The following is a 19,653-nucleotide window of genomic DNA, read 5'->3' as shown; positions in this document are numbered from 1 at the left end:
CTCCACACAACAACACACACACCACACACACACACACACACCACACACCACACACACACACACAACACACCACCACAAACACACACTCACTCACTCACTCACTCACCTTTTAAGTAGGTTTTGCAAATGCCTCTCCTGTGGCAAGCCGTCTTCATCCATGTTCCTGTTTTTGGAAAGATAAAGCCCCACATCTGACCCCTCTTTCATCTTCACATGCTGTCCATCTGATAGGAGAGCTGGGCTGTTTCCTATGAGCTAACCCAGCCGACTGATGGGGAAGTGAAAGCAACAGAGCGAGACGCTTTACATTCCAATAGCGAGCAACTGCTATCAACACACCCACTAGGGCTAAATATGATATCAGCTCTATTTGGAGGAGAAGGACTACAATAACCATTAATATAACACAGATGAAATCCTGACAGTCCTGGCAGTGAGTCAGGTCCACTCTGTGTTTATTATCTCTGTGTTGATGTTGGAGTCCATGTGGACATATCCACTCCGAAATAGATCGGACCAAAATACAACTGGCCTGCGCTGTTGATTTAAATTACAGATCCTACAGACTTCAGAGGCGGTTATCGGCGAAATCATCCCAATGTTAAAGGTCGGTTTATTCTACATGGGCATAAAACTCCAGTTCAGTTTTGTTGGCGCGAGCTTGAACCAAAGAGATTTCTTCTGGAAGAAGTGTTTATGAATATTTAATGGCGAATGGAGATTTTTGCCTGTAGACACACTTGCACATAAACGGACACCACCACACCACAACACACACACACACACACACACACACACACACACACACACACACACACACACACACACACACACACACACACACACACACACACACTCACACACAAACACACACACACAATGTACTTATGTGCTTTCCCCCAAAGAGGGAAGGGGATCTTAAATGTAGTTATGTAAGGTTAATTTAAGTGCTTTGCTTTTGTTTCATGGTTTGATAGAAAACCCAGTCAGAGCCTAGCTGTCTGGACATTCTTATCTAGCAAGAAAACAGGCAGCTCACTTAACCATCGAAAGTTGTGCAATCTGCATTAAGAAAAACAACAGAATGGCTTGGGCTGGTCTTCTCCAGATCACTGCAATGTACTGTTTTTAGCCAATTATCTTGTTCTGTACATTGGGTTTACTGGGTTTATATTGGTTTGCTCTCTGCTCTGAGCTCACAGGAAGTCAATTCACAGGGTTAATCTGTTGGTCAGTAGTTGTCTTCCTATTAGGGAGGAAACAGAAGCTTCGAGCCCTGGACTCAGAGAATGATGGGACAGTAGTAGAAAAGTATTCCTTTGATATGGAGGCTTTGTTGGGCTGAACTCTGACCTCTAGGCTAGTAGTCTACATACAGTGCATTTGGGAAGTATTCAGACCCCTTGACTTTTAAAAAATGTTGTTACGTTACAGCCTTATTTTTATTTTTATTTTTTTAACTGGTTTTTGCTTTATCATTTTGGAGTATTGTGTGTAGATTGATGAGGGAGAAAAAATTATTTTATTTACTTTAGACCAAAGGTTGTAATGTAACAAAATGTGGAAAAAGTCGAGGGGTCTGAATACTTTCCAAATGCACTGTATATAACTGTTCCATTAGGAGAAGAAAACCCCAGATGATCTTATGTAAGTGTACTGTTTGGCAGTAGACCTGATGCTGTCGTCTGCAGTATGTAGCAGTATTCATCCCAGGTGTTTGTCTCTCTGAGCAGAGTGTGGCTGTCTTCCTCATTTGGTTTCATGTTTGCTTTTATATGTATTTTCTGTCTTAGTACAACTGATCTTCTCATTAACCAATGGCAACCACATTCCATAGGGCAGCAGGTAGCCTAGCGCTTAAGAGCGTTGAGCCAGTAACTGAAAGATTACTGGTTCGCATCCCCAAGCCAACTAGGTGAAAAATCTGTCGAGCAAGGTACTTAACCCTAATTGATCCTGTAAGTCGCTCTGGATACGAGCGTCTGCTAAATGACTAAAATGTTCATGTAAAATTCCTTAGCAGGGGGAGAGACGCAGGTGCAAGCGTTACCTACCCCTGCCCACCTAGCCAACGGCACCCTTTTGAAATGGGGCCACAGGGGGCTCCTGAGTCCCGCAGCAGTCTAAGGCACTGCATCTCAGTGCTAGAGTCATCACTACAGACCCTGGTTCGATTCCAAGCTGTATCACAACCGGCCGTGATTGGGAGTCCCATAGGGCGGCGCACAATTGGCCCAGCGTCGTCTGGGTTAGGGCCTGGCCGGCGTAGGCCGTCATTGTAAATAAGAATTTGTTCTTAACTGACTTGCCTCGTTAAATAAAGGTTAAGTAAAAATAAATAAACATGAGGTTCTCTGTGGTAAATAAAAGGCCTCTTGTACTCCTTCTCCTGGCTTTATTGCGGTAATCTAGTTCATTCATTAGAAACTAGAAAACGTGTTCTGTTTCTGTCCATCTCTGAGAGACATGCTTGATGACTAGAATTCTGCATGATAGTGTAAACTCTCTCTCCCTCTCCCTCCCCAGGGTGTGGTAGTCCTGAGGAGCTGACTATGGAGAGGGCCCATACAGCAGTGGAGGGGGTGTTTGAGACCCTCAAAGAGTTGAGCCATGCCCGAGACCACCTCAAACAGTTCACCTCCGTCTACACAGCCAGCGATGGAGTACATCAGGTCAGTCAGTCGCACAACTACCCACAACTCAACAACGCCATCGGTGTTGGCGGTCGCCCTCACAGTCTAGGATTACATCAGACAGGCGTTCTGTGTTCGGAGGTGACTGTGGAACCCAATCCCTCACTAACACACCTCATACGCCTCCACAGCATCCTCCAGAACACATTACTGTTGTATTTTCTAGTAGTGAGTTTCTGTCCACAATGTACAGAATGTGGGGCTATCTCCATTTGTCTATTCAGCTGTTCAACTATTCATTCATTTTCTGCCCATACATACATCACAGGAGGTTTGTGACACCTTAGTTGGGGAGGATGGTCTCATGGTAATGGCTGGAGCTGAATTCGTGGAATGGTACCAAATACATCAAACACATGGTTTCCAGGTGTTTGATGTCATTCCATTTGCATCGTTCTGGCCATTATTATGATCCGTCCTCCACTCAGCAGCCTCCCGTGACACCGATAAAGTAGGTATCTCCACAGACTTAAGACAATTATTCTCCCTTTTCTTCTGCCCCCTTTTACACACACCCTTGTGGGACATGACATTGCCATCAGTCCATTAATTTACCTGAAGCCACCTCCGGTAAATTGCGTCAGAGCCACAGCCTTCTGAATGAGTCTCTCGCATCAGTGTCAGAGTGGCACATTGTCCCTGTATCTCTGTATCTTATGTAACACACAAACCGTCTTCCTCCTCTTCAGGGTGAGTTATTGTGTGTTTGGAGGAGGGCACTGCAGGCTGGCAGCCACACACACACTGTACCTGTGAATGATATATTCCATGATGTATATTGCACTCCCATCTGCTTTTAATACCTCTGACAGTACCTTCACACTTTATTTGGAATTGTCTTGATTTTACACTCACAAAGAGTTATATATTATAATGTTTCATTCAGGTTATTGAAAATTCGAACCCCCGTCTGGTTATCCGCATTCTAGGTCTCTGTGTTCTGCTGGCACCAAACAGTGCCAAAGCAAGGAAGGAGAGAGGCATTTTATCATGTGTTCTTTCTTTCAGACACTTTAGACTCGTGTTCTTTTCCTCAGCGTGGAAGAACACGATGTCAAGTCTAACCACTGCCAGTGCTCAGGTTTCTAAGTACATCGGCTTGAGTACCTGCCTGCATACACTCATATTCTCTCCCACTGTGCCACACTGAAGAACACACACACTCACACTCACGCTGGAGACAAAGGGCACATTGACCTAAACAGAGACAGATTTATGTGCGGATGTAGGACCTACCTGTTGTACACAATGACACGTAGTAATAATAGTTCAGTAGCTGGGTCAGAGTTACTCGTTTTCCTAAGTAATGGCACACTTCATAATAGGTCTCCACGGCTCTTTTTGTTCCTGTCTGTCAATCTCTATGACTGTCAGACGCACTAAAGGAGTGTGACGTGTTTTAAACGGATTTTGGGGGCCGGGGCCTTCGGAGGCAGGCTGGGAACATTGTGTGACTTTGGCCTGACAGAAATGTCTTCTTGCACAGAACACATTGTCACCTAAGTTAGTTTTTTTTTTACTAAAGAGTGCATCATGTAGGCCGACGTAATTTTTTCATAAATATGTTGCGTAAGTCGTCATCTCAACAACAAAAAAATCTGTCAAATTAACCAGTACGGTATGTGATTCCCATTGTAACATGCGCACACTGGCGTGTCGTTTTTTTTGCACACATTCTGTCACGTGTGTCTATACGTATTAGTTTTACTGAATAGAGCAGGAATTATATTACTCTCATAACTGAACATCACAGTGCGCACACACACCCCTACTGCTATACACACCTTTTCTATTCATATACTGTCCATACTGTCTATACACACCATATATATATATATATTTCTTTATATGTGTAGATATATATTTCTTTATTTTTCGCTAGATTAGCCCGGAGGGAGGTAGAAGGGTAGCATATGACTGGGATGGACGGCTTGAAGAGGACACATCAGTGATTTCATTACCGCTATCTTGTCCATCTCAAGGTAGAGGAGTGGGGAAGTGAAAAGGGAAACTAAATTGACCGCAACAGGGAGATAATTCCAAGAAGACCTATCAATTTAATCTATCTGCGCACACACACACACACACACACGCACAACTCCCTTCTGAGAAGCGTAGAGAGGATATTGGTTTTGGTTTGAAGGTTGCAGTGGCATTGCTCGTCTCATATGAAATCCTATTTTTCTTCCATTGCTATAGTAACCACTCTCCCTGAGGAGTCTGACAAGACTCTTATTAATCCGGGGGCTAAACGAAGGTCCGTCTATTCGTCAGGAAGCGCTCAGCAAAATAACAAAGTGGGACTCCGGATCCTAGATCAACATTTAGTAGGCTGATTCAGCCTGAATTTAAAAGAAATAATACAAATACAAGGCATATCGTAACTCATATCAACTAATAAAACCAAATCATTCTAACCTTCATTATACGGTTGTTGATGGTGTGGGTGTTTTGCGTGGATGATCTGTTTATCCTCCTCTTTAGTAGGTGAGTCCCAGGGGGAATGAATATATATTAGTAACAGGGAAATTCAATTCAAATGTCATGGGAGGCCGGAGTGATGGGATGACTTAAGCTGAAGGTATTAAAGGACTGTTTTTGTCTTGTTGGTGGACGGGGAGATGAATGAATTGGTTTGTTTGTTTCATTTGAACGCGTAGGCCAATGTGTGTTTCTCTCTCTCTCTCTCTCTCTCTGTCTCTCTCTCTTCGTGCTTCTGTCTCCTCTCTCTCTCTCTCTCTCTCTCTCTCTCTCTCTCTCTCTCCTCTCTCTCTCTCTCTCTCTCTCTCTCTCTCCTCTCTCTCTCTCTCTGTCTCGCTCTCCCTCTCTCTCTCTCTCTCTCTCTCTCTCTCTCTCTCTCTCTCTCTCCTCCTCTCTCTCTCTCTCTCTCCTCTCCTCTCTCCTCTCTCTCTCTCTCTCTCCTCTCTCCCCCTCCCCCCCCTCTCTACTCTCTCATCTCTCTCTCTCTCCCCCTCTCTCTCTGATTAATCTCGCTGATTAATCGGTATGAACTTTGTCGGGTGTGAGGGGGCCATGTCTGAGGGGCAGAAGGAGGTGTGTACCTGGGTATTACTGTGTCATACCTGAGTCAAGCAGAGGAGGATGGAGCCCTTTGCTCTGTGTTGACACTGGTTTCTGTGTGTGTTGTTGTGTTTGTGTGCATACGTGTGTGCAGCCCCTTACCAAAAGTAGATAACCTACCTGTTCTGAAAGCCCTGCTATTCCGAGTATTCTCATAAAGCCCTGCTATTCCGAGTATTCTCATAAAGCCCTGCTATTCAGAGTATTCTCATAAAGCCCTGCTATTCAGAGTATTCTCATAAAGCCCTGCTATTCAGAGTATTCTCATAAAGCTCTGCCACACTTTGGGGCTGCATTGTTCACTTGGGGAACTTCTCTCACATAAAAAACTCCATCTTGAATCCTTGGTCTGGTTATCTTGTCATCTAAAACTGGGCAGCTTTATAGGCCTGGGTAGCTGGGCAGATTAAACCTTTATTCAATTAATTACGCTCTTTATTCCTTGCACTCTCTCTCCCTTTCTCTCTTTTTCACTCATTCGCTATTTCTTGTTTTTCCTCTCTCTTGTCTGTGTTTCTCTGGAAGCAATATTCTTGAGTATTGTGTTTTATCAGGTGCAATATAGGGCTCAACACACACCACGCCACGAGAGACACCACAGCACTGCATAAAGAGAGACCTAAGACGACAACATAGCATGACGATAACTGTATTCATGTAGGTCTTTTCAAAGTGCCCTCGTTCACTCCCAGGACTTTGGAGTTGAACTTTTGAACTGAATGCAGTAGCGTGTTGACGGGATAGAGTGCTCTTAGTGTGCAAGGATAGAATAAATGTAGAATAAATATATCTCTCGAAGGGCTATTAAATGAAGAAAGTCGAACTCTTCCTCTCCGGGTCGGGTTGATGAGCGTGTGTACATGTCTGCGACCTGCGCGTATGTGTGTGTGTGTGTGTTAAAAGGGCAGTGATGACGTGTGCAGCTTGGGAAATGTACACCTCCTGGGTGTGTATCTGTAGGGGCATGTTGTTCTACCAGGGTTAACCGGAATGCCCTGCCTGTAGCGGTTGGGTGTTTTGGTGGAGCAGGTTAGGTCACGTCGCATTGACTATTCAGCCATATTCACCTAGCGAACAGCCTAACAGCCTGCCCGGCTGACATGCCCGACTGTGCAATCAGTGTATGAGCCTCACAACACTCAACACAGTGCACTAATCAACAAGGTTATTCCAGACCAAAATCATCAACGTACACACACACAAACACTTAACACACAAACACTTGTCTTTAGCAATACCCACCACAACACACTGGCTCATAACTGAAAACAAGTTATTTTCATCCCGAGCAACAGTGCCCCGTTCATAAACAACTCAATACCATCATCTCATCTGCATGGACCATCCTAAATTCAATGAGAGGCCTGCCTTAAAGAGGTGAGGGGTTTATAAATCTCCTTCATAGTTAATCACATCACAGAGTCTCTCATCCGTCCAGTAATGATGTGCATAAACCCTGGATGGCTGACAGGGGGCGCTGTATTGAAGCCGCCGTGCAGCCATCTTGGTTCTCCTTCATTGTTTTTTTTGTGACAAGTATATTCTATTACAGACACCTTAATTAATTATTTTAAATTAAGTTCAACTTTTTTTTACTAATATTACTGTCCCCACCTCAACAAAGAAATACAAAAATACACTTGATTTTGTCCTTGAAACATTTTATTGAAATACTGTAGAATTCCCTTCATTCCTATGAAGGACCGCTCATTCTGGGGAGTACCAATATGGCGGCCGGTGGCTTCAAATCTTCTAATTGGCCAATACGTAGCATTAGCAATCCAGGGTTTCTATATACTGTACATCGTTGGTCACACCACTGATGAGGGTTCTTCACACACAAACCCTCTTTCTTTATTCTAACAACCCAGACAGACACAACTCACAGATACCTAACTAGCACAAAGACCTAATACATAGTACCACTCAATTTACAACCATATAACAGTCCCCGTGCTATATATCGCTCCCCATCCACTTTGTTGTCAATATGTCATAACTCACAAGGAAAAAGCAACAGGACTGGGAACAGGCTTTTAATCGCCAGCCGCTAACTAGTGATGTATGTGTACTATGTTTTGAATGGCCCTGTTCCTCTGTGTTCCTCTGTGTTCCTCTGTGTTCCTGTGTGTTCTACAGGCGACGTACCGTCCGTTCCTCAGACAGGTTCTGGAGGAGATCTTCCACCCAGACAGACCTGAGTGTCCCGACATAGAACACATGTCTGGAGGCCTCACCGACCTGCTCAAGACTGGCTTCAGTATGTTTATGAAGGTGAGAGACTGGACCAACACACATATACACACACACACACACACACGTGAGAGGTCTAGTTATGAAAGGGTCATATTTGGCTGAGATGTGTTGGATATGGAGATTGGGCCAGAGGTTTATGTAGATTTGGCACAGGGGATATGGAGATTTGGGCTTGTGGGTAAGGTATATACACTACAGACTCCTTTCCGCCAGCAGTCTGACTTCCCCACATCTGGTATTAGTTAGACTGGTGACTGGCCTGCATAGAGAATTAGACTGGTTGTGTAACATGGCCTGGTTTCACAGAAATGAAGACCCAAACAGACAGCCAACAAGAAAGTCCATACCATCAAAGTAACTTTCTCTGAACCATACAATCTCTATAGTCATCCTATACACACCCTCCATCCAGTAAAACATGCATATAAAACTCACCGACTATGCCATAAAACTACTTTTCTATAAGACCTCTGTACCGTTACAGTATAAGCTTTAACCATAAAACACATGCAGTGTACACCCTCTAGTCTGGAGAGAACATAATGTGCTTTCACTGTGTGCATGTGTAGATGTACTCTAGGTGAAGGTGGGTATGTGCTGCGTGTTTGATCGCAGAGTTTTCGTGATGTCTTGTTTAGACAGACTGTGAGTCGTACAGACTCCCTGGCTCCTTCTCAGCCCCCCGCCGCTGTAAACCTCATGCCACTCTGATTCAGTCTGCCGGAGACAATGTCTGTCAGCAGCACGCTTTTAACTCACGCAAACAGGGAGTATGTGTTAATGTGTTTGAGTGAGTGTATGGAGAAGTGTTATTTTTTGTCTTCACAGTAGTTTGTGTGGCTGGCTTCAGCAGCCGCACTTTAAATCATGTACAACTTATTTCTGATTTACTTTTCCACTCAACAAAAAAAAACTGCAGTTTTGACCACTTTCCCCAACAACTTGGACAAAAACGTGGAGGAGAAATCTTAGTCTGTTTCCCTGCTACTCAAATCTGACATCAGGACAGAAATAACTTCGACCAATCAAGACGTGCAGCTGTTTTAGTAACCGCATCTACCTTTCCTCTCAACTTTTTGAAGCAACTACCATTTCACCACTTTCCCAACAACTTGGACAAAAACATAGGACATATGAAGTCTTAGTCAACTTCTCTGCTTTTCCAATCTGAAATCAGAACAGAGGATCTGAACCAATCAAGAAGTACAGCTGTTTTAGTAACTGCATCCACTGCTTTCATTAAGCTTCATTCCCGCTGTTGAATGAACTGCCATGGAACCTCCCGAAATGTCTCAATTTAAAACGGGTTGTTTGGATCCTGGATACTGATTGGACAAGCAGCATTCCAAGCCATGCTGTATTCACAGACACAGGCCTGCTAACAGTTCCACCTGCATTATCGCTGCGCCTCTATAAGAATATCATCATGTTTACACTGCTGTCTGAATCATCTGTTGTATTTCTCTCAACTCGCACACATTTCCCCTTCCAGCCTGGCATTTAGTTTGGTGCAGCGGAGGTTAATATAAGCCTAGGTGTCTGCCTCTCCGACCTCGGAAACAATGTACTGTACCATAGAGAACAAACGGTGTCCAGACGAGACATCAACTTTTTCTGAGCCAGCTGAAATCACGCATCAATGTCATTATTATGGATATATTCAAGTCAATGACAATAGAAAAAAAAGTTCAAACAAATGAAAATTTAGCTAATTTACTGTCATTCAAGGTGCAATATTTGACGTGACTGAGTTAGCTGAAGTTGGCAACATCAGCACCACGTGTGTAATTTCGTAGTTTTGATGTCTTCACTATTATTCTACAATGTAGAAAATAGTAAACAAATAAAGAAAAACTCTTAAGTGAGTAGGTGTGTCCAAACTTTTGACTTGTACTGGATATGTGACCAATAAAATGTGATTTGATTTAAATTGAATCGAGCATCTGACCAATTGCGCAAGACTTTAGTTCTGGTTTAACCAAGATTACTTATTGCTTAATTATAGCACTGTGGGAGCACATTCTAAGAATGAGACAATTAGTAAACAATGTGACTTTTGACACAAATCAGCTACTTTGACCACTTTCCCAACAAGTTAGACAAAAACGTAGAGGGTATGAAATCTTAGTCTACTTCTCTGCTATTCAAACCTGAAATCAGGGAGAAAATGGGGTATACCACCCTGGTCCATACCACCCTGAACAGGCCTGATCTCGGTAGCTAAGCATCGTCGGGCCTGGTTAGTACTTGGATGGAGGTCCATCTGGTAATATCAAGTGCTGTAAGCTGAAAGAATATCTAGATATTTTAAAATATATATAATCTGAAATCAGAACAGAAATATCTTCTACCAATCGAAGATAGTACAAAATGTAAAGCATGACTGGTTCGCTTAACTAAAACAAACAGGGCCCGACTCCAATTATTTGTGTATATTTGTTTTGGGGGGTTTTGTAACTCAGTCAGGGTCTCAACTTACAATTGAGAGTTAGAATAGTAGAATACACGAGGTGCAAATTTGGTTTTGCATCAGCAGTTTCTCTCATGAACAGTGAATGTATCAGTATTCACTCAATTAACCATGTCAGCTAACTATTTTTTGATTTGTATGTTAGTCAAGCCAGTTATCTAAACTTTTAAGTAATCATGGCTGAATACCGATGGGCACGTGCCCAGGGGCCCTGACCTCCAGTGGGCCCCCATTGATTAATTTTGTCACTCTCACCTCAGATATCATTAACATGTGTAGAATTGTAGAAATGAGCTTTAAAACTGCAAAAACATCTCTGCCCCATGGCAAAATGAGTAGAATTTCATGAAATGTGGCAGGGTACACACATACCCAGGTACACACCCCCTTAGGGGGTTGCAACCAAATCCCGCTTAGGACCCCCAAAAAGGCTAGAACCAGCACTGAAAACAATCTTCTTCAACTACCATGAAAATACTTTTAAACAGCTGAAGCAAGTCACACAAGTTTACTTCATGTAAAATTACATTTCTAATTTGGTTATTATGTTCGCTTCTCTTCTCTTCCCTTTCTCTTCTCCCCCCCCCTCTCACTTATACACATGTATCCAACACTTGGTTGTTGCTAGAGTACAGTGGGTGTGTGTTACCTGATGGAGGGCAGGTGTTTATACCTCTTTAATGATGCACATGTAGATGCTGTGTTTTTGTCTGCTGTTCTGTGTGTACTGGTATAGCTAATACACAAATCCATACACCCGCATACAAAGACTCATACAAAATGAACACAAAGACCCATACCCATCTGACCTACAACATTGCACACACATGTTCAGTCTCACATCCACACAAATATTTAAACGTAAACACACACACTCATATATACACGCTACCTACTCTGAGACACATGTTGAGCCAGCCCAGGCAAACAGCCCTGATGCACATGTCAGGCCATGCAGGACCAGTCCCACCCCCCTGCAGCTTTGATTGTACGGTTATTATTCGAAGACTGCAGATGTGACCTTGACGCCGCTTCCCAGCCAATAGAGCACAGCCATTATCCATAGGCCAACCAATCACACACAGCACGCTCACCAGACCCTCTGACTCACACTCATGTACAAATCCGTGTATGTCTGGAATGAGTGTTGTTTAAAGCCTTCGACTGAATAGTGCATTCTGACCACTGTGTTGGGCAGTGACTCAGACCAGAGAGAGGAAAGACTGAAGGACAGAAGGGGAGGCCCACTGGGCACATACATCGGTTTAATGTCTCGTTTTGATTTACATTTGGTTGAGTTGTCAACTATTGTGAATGAAATCAACACAAAATTGCAATGTCATTTGATCTAGGTAAAACGTTAGGTAAAGAAAAGACAAAATGCCCTCCTTACGTTGGTAGCTTTTAGCAAATCCCATGAGTTTTCCACTTTGACTCAGTCATCACATAGAAATTACGTGGGGAAAACGTTGATTCAACCAGTTTTTGCCCAGGGGGTAGTGACATATAGAGAGACAGAGAGAGGAAGAGAGAGAGTGAGTCAGTTTATGCTGAACTGTAATCTGGCTCCACAGATCAGAGTTTGTCTTCAGAGTTTCTGCTCACCAACCATAACATAACCTTCAATTATGTTATGGTTAGCTTGTTCCGTTCAAATTACATGAGCTAATTCTGTCGTGTTCTTTTTATCCCAATCCCTAACCCCGCTCTAGGTGAGCCGGCCACACCCCAGCGACCACGGCCTGCTTTTTCTCTTCCTGGTGGGAGGAGTCACTCCCTCTGAGCTCCGCCTGATCCGCGAGGTAGTCTCCGCCCACAAGCCGGGCACACAGGTGAGAGACCCCGGCTTGCTGCTCTTAATTTATCTGGGAGAGCTTGTGTCAAACAAACAACACAGAGAGAGAGGGGTTGGAGAGAGAGAGGGAGGGATTGGAGAGAGGGAGGGAGGGATTGGAGAGAGGGAGGATTGGAGAGAGGGATGAGGGATTGGAGACGAGGGAGGGGAGGGATTGGAAGAGAGGGAGGAGGATTGGAGAGGGAGGGGAGGAAGAGGATTTAGAGGAGGGGGGGATTGGAGAGAGGGAGGGAGGAAGGGATTGGAGAGAGGGGGGGAGAGGGAGAGGAAGGGATTGGAGAGAGAGAGGGAGGAGGGAGTTTGGAGAGAGAGAGAAGGGATTTGAGGAGAGGGGGGATGCAGGGATTTTGGAGAGAGGGAGAGACGGGGGGAGGGATTGGAGAGAGGGAGGGAGGGATTGGAGAGAGGGAGGGCAGGATTGGAGAGAGGGAGGGAGGGATTTGAAAGGAGAGGGGGGATGAATTGGAGAGAGGGAGGGAGGATTGGAGAGAGGAGGGGAGGATTGGAGAGAGGGAGGAGGATTGGAGAGAGGTGAGCGAGGGATTGGAGAGAGAGAGGGAGGGATTGGAGAGAGGGATGAGGGATTGGAGAGGGGGAGATTGGAGAGAGGAGTGAGGGATTGGAGAGAGGGAGTGAGGATTGGAGAGAGAAGTGAGGGATTGGAGAGAGGGGGGAGGGATTGGAGTGAGGGATGGAGAGAGGGAGTGAGGATTGGAGAGAGGAAGTGAGGGATTGGAGAGAGAGGGGGGAGGGATTGGAGGGAGGGATTGGAGAGAGGAGGGAGGATTGGAGAGAGGGAGGGAGGGAGGGGAGATTGGAGAGAGAGGGAGTGAGGGATTGGAGAGAGGGGAGGGGATGGAGAGAGAGAGGGAGGGATTGGAGAGAGAGGGGGAGGGATTGGAGAGAGGGAGGAGGGATTGGAGAGAGGGAGGGAGGGATTGGAGAGAGGAGGGAAAGGGATTGGAGAGAGGGAGGGAGGGATTGGAGAGAGAGGAGGGAGGGGATTGGATGAGAGGGAGGAGGGATTGAGAGAGGGAGGGAGGGATTGGAAGAGGGAGCGAGGGATTGGCAGAGAAGAGGGAGAGGTTGGAGAGAGGGAGGGGAGGGAGGGGTTGGGGAGAGGGAGGGGTTGGAGAGGGGGTGGGTTGGAGAGAGAGAGGAAGGGATTGGAGAGAGGGAGGGAGGGATTGGAGAGAGGGAGGAGGGATTGGAGGCAGAGGGAGGAGGGAGAAGAGAGAGGGAGAGTTGGAGAGAGGGGGGGGGTTGGAGAGAGGGGAGGGGTTGAAGAGAGGGAGTGGAGCCGATGGAGAGACGAGAGAGGGAGGGTGATGTAAATGGATCAAAGGAGAGGAGATGTGAGAGGCCAGGTGCAGACTACGCTGCTGTGGTATTGATGTGTTGTTTAGGCTACAGCTCTCCAGGTTGTGGCTCAGTGTCGTTACATAACACTCTGTGATGGGTTTGTCATCAGAGTCTGAGGGACATATCAAAAGAGGAACCTGAGCAGAAAATGCAGCGAGAAGCAGGGAGGGGGCGACCACAAAAATCTGGGTGCTGAGTTGACGATGTTCCTTCATCTGCCCTGGAAGAAAGTCAAGAGTAGCTAGATATTATATAACCCGACAAACACACACACACACACACACACACACACACACACACAATGACCCATATCCTCAGGTGACAGACAATGGATAGTGCAGCGGTAAAAGGAAATCCTGTTATATAGACACGTACAGTAAGTGCCAAGCCATTGTGTGTGTTTGGCTGTTTTGAGTGTGGTAATGCATCTCAACCACATGCTAAACATCAGTGTGTATTGTACATTGTGTGTACATGCTTAGTGAACTGTGTGCCAGTGTAGTGCAGTACAGTCTAATCCGTGGCTAGCTGTGCTAATGAAAGGGATGTATAATGGAGTTCAGAGGGGATGAAAGGCCTGAGCAGCATCAAAGCCTGATGAATAAATGAATACATCTCGAATCAGAACAACAGAAGAGACGCTCTTACTGTACTGTAGGACCCTCATCCTGAAGCCAGCAGCCCACACACAGTCTGACCTCAGCCCACATACTCTGACCCCAACCCATTCAGGCTGCTCCGTCTGTCTGCCTTTAGTAGTGTTCTGATCAAGGCTGGCTTCCAGGAACATAGAGGTCATCTAAGGACTTGGTCATGAAATAACCCAGATTTAAATGCAGTCAGACAATAGTTTTGTTTGGATTAATGATACAGATATCTTTTTTCAAATCCAGTTCAAAATGAATAGCCTGGATTTGCTTAATGTCTAAACTGAGTCATTGGGTCATATACTGAATGTGGACAGAAGGTGCAATAAACGTAATCTCTATGTAAATCCATTTGCATTATTTTAATTGAGAGATTGTTGCGCCTTCCATGTACATTCAGCATCTGCTTATTTTAAGTAGGACGTTTTCTCCAGTTGTCTGAACCAATGGTCTGAACACACAGCAACTGTTGTTTTTCTCCTTTGCTGATGTAGCCACTGGCCAGTCTGACTCTGTCTGTCTGTCTGCGCTTGTTCCCAGGTGCTGGTCCTCTCCACCAGACTGTTGAGACCCACAGACGTCCCCGAGCTGCTCTTCACCACCCAAAGACTGGTGCCAGATATTGGTGTGTGAGCACGGAAAAAGGATCACACACACACTCCACCAACACCTACCGCTCTTACGGTGTGGACAGGAGAAATGAGAGGCTCCAGTGAGATTGTGTGGTTTGGTAATGGAGTCGTGGGTGTGGTGAGCAGAGGTGGAGGTTTATGAATTCGACTACAGGAAAAAACAGATGATCTACTTAGGCTTTTTTCAAAGGCATTCCCAAATGTTTACTTCAGTTGTGTTACGTTAGAGTCCTCTCCCTTCCCTTGTACTCCCCAAATCACGTTGTAAGTCAACACTTAGGTACCTATGGATTCTCTTATTCCAAACTGTACAGAATGTAAACGTGATCCAATCTGGTGTAATCTGGTCTCGAAGCTCAACGCCAAACAGACAGATGACATTCAAATCAAGTTACTTCAATACATGTTTTGTTTTACATTCCATCTGAATACGTTGAATAAATCTTGTATATTTGTGAAACTCATCCATGTGAAATGGAAAGTTCTTGAATGCTAGTTGGTTAGTGTGTGTGTGTGTGTTGTAGGGTTGTTCTGGCTGTGGCACTAACTGAAGTGCGAACAGTCCTATAGTATGTGTGAGCTCATTAGAGGTGAGAGTGTGAAGTAACGTGAGGCGTCCTGGTGTTGGTGTGTCAACAACCAGCCGTTCAGTATGCAGAGAGGAGAGCAGCGAGAATTAGAGCCATGTCTCTATGCACATTACAACCCTGACCTGACACCACAAACATACATCACCCCCTCTGTGACATCACAATAATACTGTTGTGTGGTGGCTGTGATATTTGTTGCCCTGACAATGACATGATCAGTCATGTTGTAATCCTGACGTTCACACAACCACCTCAATGCTATCACAGCTGTCCTGTCAGTCACTGCCCACCTTCCTGTGACATCATAGTAAGACAATGGTGGTGCTCAGTTGTAGCTGTCATGTTAGAGGACAATTAGGCTACTTTTGAACCTTATATTCATTATCTGCAGCACCAAACCAGTGTACGTGTGTGAAAACAGCTGGTTTCTATGATCTCTGGTTAAGATACAGGTCCTAAAAAATGCTTCTCTGACAGTAGGATTGAAAGTTGTGATTTTCAAAACCTGCAAAAAGTTTAGCCAGAGTGCTCCCCACAAATCGGTGTTTGAAAATCTGTTTAAATGTAATCCGTTAGAAAGAAATATATAGATTTAAAGTTCTACGAAATGTGCTGTTTTCACTGAGATGGTGTAATTGCCCTTTAAAGATCTGTATCTATGGATGAGTCAAACAGCCGTCACACTGTTTTTTTGTGCATTCTACACCCACTGCTGTGGTAGAATAGAACATGGATTATACTTTAATAGCCTTCCTCCCACTTAGATGGTATATGCTAATTCTGTGGAGCCAGTCATTGATCAACCAGTCTTCTCACAAGTTTCAGAATTCTCTGTGGAGTTAAGAGATGGGGCGTGATTGAGTCTTAGGCCAGGCTGTTCCTAAACCTGGGACATGTTATTGTTCAAAAATGGCTTCATTGTAAATAGTGTATGCACACAGACCCTCCCCTATAATCCAAGTCTGTGTGTACCTGGTTCAAACCTGGCCTGTATAAAAGTATGTCCGTGTATTTTACTCAAGAGGTTATAGTCAGAAGACAAGAGTCGTCATGAATTCTATCATTTTATTTTCAGAAGTATAACAAATAAATATAAGTAAGCCATTTGGCTTTCTTAAAGTGCATCACAGAAACCCAACACCCCAGTGTCCAATCTATGCTGCCCCACAGTGATCCTGCCTTCCTCTCATAGTTCACGACCATGATGTGCAAAATGATGGTTGCCTGCTGTACAAGAATGCACTGGGGAACTGGAGATAATGACAGACGAGAAATGTAACAGTGAAAACACAGCGCGCTGACTCAAGTGCTTGGCGTGTCTGACAATGAGTGTTCTCTCAGCATTGCCAAGCAGTGGCAGCCTGAACAAAAAAAAGTCACAATAACAGCTTTTTTTTTTTTTTTCTGTGCAGTGTCCTTCACGGCTTTTGTTGCCAGGAGAAGATATGAGATAGTGTTCACACGTGGAGTATCTGGGCTTCATTCAGCTCAAGGACAGCTTCCCTCTTTGTCCCTTCTGGTGGGCTGACATACCAACACCTCCCAGCTGCTGTCTCATAGCAGACGTCAGTGAACAGTCTCAGACAGGACAGGAGTGACGGTGGCAAACAGGCTGACACCTGTCCACCCCACTGGTCATTTCCGCTGTCAGAGTGAACATGGGTCAGAGTTGAGCCTCCATTTTGTCTCTGCTGCTCATCGCAAGTCAGGCTGCTCCAGCCATATTGAGAAGTCACAAACAAGGCACAGGAATCTTCTCTGCCCTCTATTCTCCTCACTTAATTTATTTCCAGTAGCCACTCTGGACCACGTTGTGTAGTAGACGAACCCAAGTCCTTCTCACACAGAGGTGACAGTCCTGACTTTAGCCGACAGGGCCTGCTTGAAGCGCCTCTTCAGGTCCTGCATGTTGGGGGACTTGGGCCTGGGGATAAGGGGTGAGCGTCCCTTCTTCTCAGCCGCGCCGCTGGAGGTGGTGTGGGAGGACAGAGAGGCTGCGGGCTGCTGTTTGGCCATGTGGCAGCACAGCCTGTGGAAGGCTCCATGTACCTGGCTGTAGTCTTCGCTGGCTGACACCTCGTAGAAGGAGCAGCCCAGCGCTGCCGCCAGCAGGGGGCCCTGCTCGGCATCCACCCGCCTCATATGCAGCAGGTCCGCCTTATTGGCCAGAAGGATGACAGGTGGCACGTTGGCCCCACCCGCTCGGGCCACCAGCTGGTGCAACTGGCCAATCAGATCAAAGCTATGGCGGTCGGTCACAGAGTAGACCAGCACCACGGCATCAGCCCATTGGATGGAGCAGGTCACATGATCAGGGATGCTGAGGCCGTTACCCGTCAGCTGAGGAGACAAAAGGAGGAGATCATGGTTAGAGAACTGTTGCATTGGAACCCATTTGATGAACATTATATAATACACCCTGGACAGCTATGGGATTTAAATTGAGACCAGATCAAATATTCCCATCATTATGCAACAGGTCTGTTCTACTGAATGGAGTGCTGTAGTCTAGTCAGCCAGTGGGAGTAACTTAACTCCTCTCCTGCCCCAAGCCTACTCTCTCCTGTGGCTGCTGAGTGAGTGAAGGGGAACTAGGTGAGGTTGATTGAGGAGCCAGGAGTGGGGTATCATTTACCCCTGGCTCAGACATCCACTGAATAGAAATGGGAAATTAGATGGCTAGACTACAAGTCTATGTACTTCAGTAATAAAAAACCTGCGGGTTTGGACCAAAGCCCAGACCAGGGAGGGAGGAACTCTACACAGAAATCTCAGAGACTTCTCATAGCCTACTAGAGTAATAGAACGACTGTAGATACTGATTGATGGTAGGATTAAATAATGATCTATTCCTAAAACAACCCTATACTGATCAGAAGCTAGCCTAAATGGAAGACTAGCCTAAATAGAAGACTAGCCTAAATGGTGTTGATTTGTAGGCACGCACAAGCAGACGTCTCGAGCGTTCAATTCAAGCTGAGTGAGCCGATTTTGGAAGAGTTTGTGTCGCAAAAGGCAGATGGTGAACTTACATCAACACCCGGCGTGTCCTGGACTTGGATGGCTACTTGTTCTCCTCCGTCCACCTGGACCTCTCTTGAATAAAGGTTTCCTGCGTTTCTCTCGTAGTCGCCGATGAAGCGCCTTGTTAGAAATCTTACTACCAGAGCTGGAAGAGAAGACGACCATAACATTAATCAAATGGTCTATGAATTTATAAATACATTTCTCAAATGCAGTTAACATAAACGAACAAGTTCAAACAGTAAAACAAAAAACTCTAGATAAGTCCAATTGATTTTTCAATGTACCTGTTTTTCCAACTCCGCTGCCCCCGATCACCGCTATTTTGATGTTCCCGTTGGACGGGCACTCTGGGGTCGCAAACTCCGCGATGGTTGACATGTTCTGGATCAGACGCATTTTTACTAAATCCTCGTTCAGTTTAAGATGATGCAAAAAATCTATTCAGCTCTGTCAAATTATGTTTCGTAAAATAGTTTGTAAATACCTAAAGTAAGCCCTTATAGCAGCTTCAGAAAACCACTCTCTTGTCCGCCGTTCCTTCCAAACTGGAGCTGACTTTGTGAATACTGCAAGATGTGAAAGCCCGTTGGATTTATAGTGCCAAAGAAATGGTCAATGCTGATTGGCTAGTGGCAACAGCAGGCTCTCTCGGCACCCTGCCTCCTTTCACGTGGATCCGGGAGCCAAACACAAGGAGAAAAAGACTGTAACTACCAATTGGATACCACGAAATTGTGGAGAAAAAGTGGCAAAAAAATAAATAAAAAGAATGCCCCGTGCAACAAACAGGTGGGTCAGTTCTTAACAAAACATAATTTCGTATACAGAATAAGTCTTAATAGCTACTGTAGAGGGACTGGGGCGCTGGGAATTGACCAGATATATGACATTTTATAATACCCAAAACACGTGAAAAAATGGTGAATGAGATTATAGTATAATTATTGATCCTCAATAGAAACCAAACTTATCGAAAAAGTTATTTGGGCCTAAGTATAAGAAAAAAAATAAGAATATAATGACCACGTGCACACAGATGC

General features: G+C 45.0%; 2 protein-coding genes across 2 annotated transcripts in view; one reads left to right on the top strand and one right to left on the bottom strand.

The window, feature by feature from the left end:
• Positions 1 to 15,460, top strand: part of LOC111972308 (sec1 family domain-containing protein 2) — a 164,314-nt gene extending 148,854 nt beyond the window's left edge. Inside the window, exons 6-9 of the mRNA XM_023999298.2 lie at positions 2,527 to 2,672; positions 7,914 to 8,048; positions 12,213 to 12,332; positions 14,905 to 15,460. Coding sequence (XP_023855066.1) covers positions 2,527 to 2,672; positions 7,914 to 8,048; positions 12,213 to 12,332; positions 14,905 to 14,997 — 494 coding nt within the window. The 3' untranslated portion in view covers positions 14,998 to 15,460. The remainder of the gene's footprint in view (positions 1 to 2,526; positions 2,673 to 7,913; positions 8,049 to 12,212; positions 12,333 to 14,904) is intronic.
• Positions 15,461 to 16,637: 1,177 nt separating this feature from the next.
• LOC111972310 (ras-like protein family member 11B) lies at positions 16,638 to 19,190 on the bottom strand. The gene is made up of 3 exons (XM_023999299.2): positions 18,898 to 19,190; positions 18,619 to 18,755; positions 16,638 to 17,926 (listed from the first exon to the last, which is right to left on the bottom strand). The coding sequence occupies exons 1-3, from the start codon at positions 19,007 to 19,009 to the stop codon at positions 17,426 to 17,428; spliced, it is 750 nt and encodes a 249-aa protein (XP_023855067.1). The 5' UTR covers positions 19,010 to 19,190; the 3' UTR covers positions 16,638 to 17,425.
• Positions 19,191 to 19,653: the final 463 nt, after the last annotated feature.

Source organism: Salvelinus sp. IW2-2015, linkage group LG13 (assembly GCF_002910315.2).
Source record: "Salvelinus sp. IW2-2015 linkage group LG13, ASM291031v2, whole genome shotgun sequence".
Lineage (NCBI taxonomy): Eukaryota > Metazoa > Chordata > Actinopteri > Salmoniformes > Salmonidae > Salvelinus > Salvelinus sp. IW2-2015.
This window is presented reverse-complemented; position numbering and strand designations above follow the sequence as displayed.

Bases quoted from the DNA above. Each gene is read 5' to 3' on its own strand.
- LOC111972310 (XM_023999299.2), bottom strand. From the start codon at position 19,009: ATGCGTCTGATCCAGAACATGTCAACCATCGCGGAGTTTGCGACCCCA. The intron at 18,756-18,897 runs GTACATTGAAAA...CTTCTCTTCCAG, and splicing joins CAGCGGAGTTGGAAAAACAG to CTCTGGTAGTAAGATTTCTA. The intron at 17,927-18,618 runs GTAAGTTCACCA...TTGTCTCCTCAG, and splicing joins AGGACACGCCGGGTGTTGAT to CTGACGGGTAACGGCCTCAG.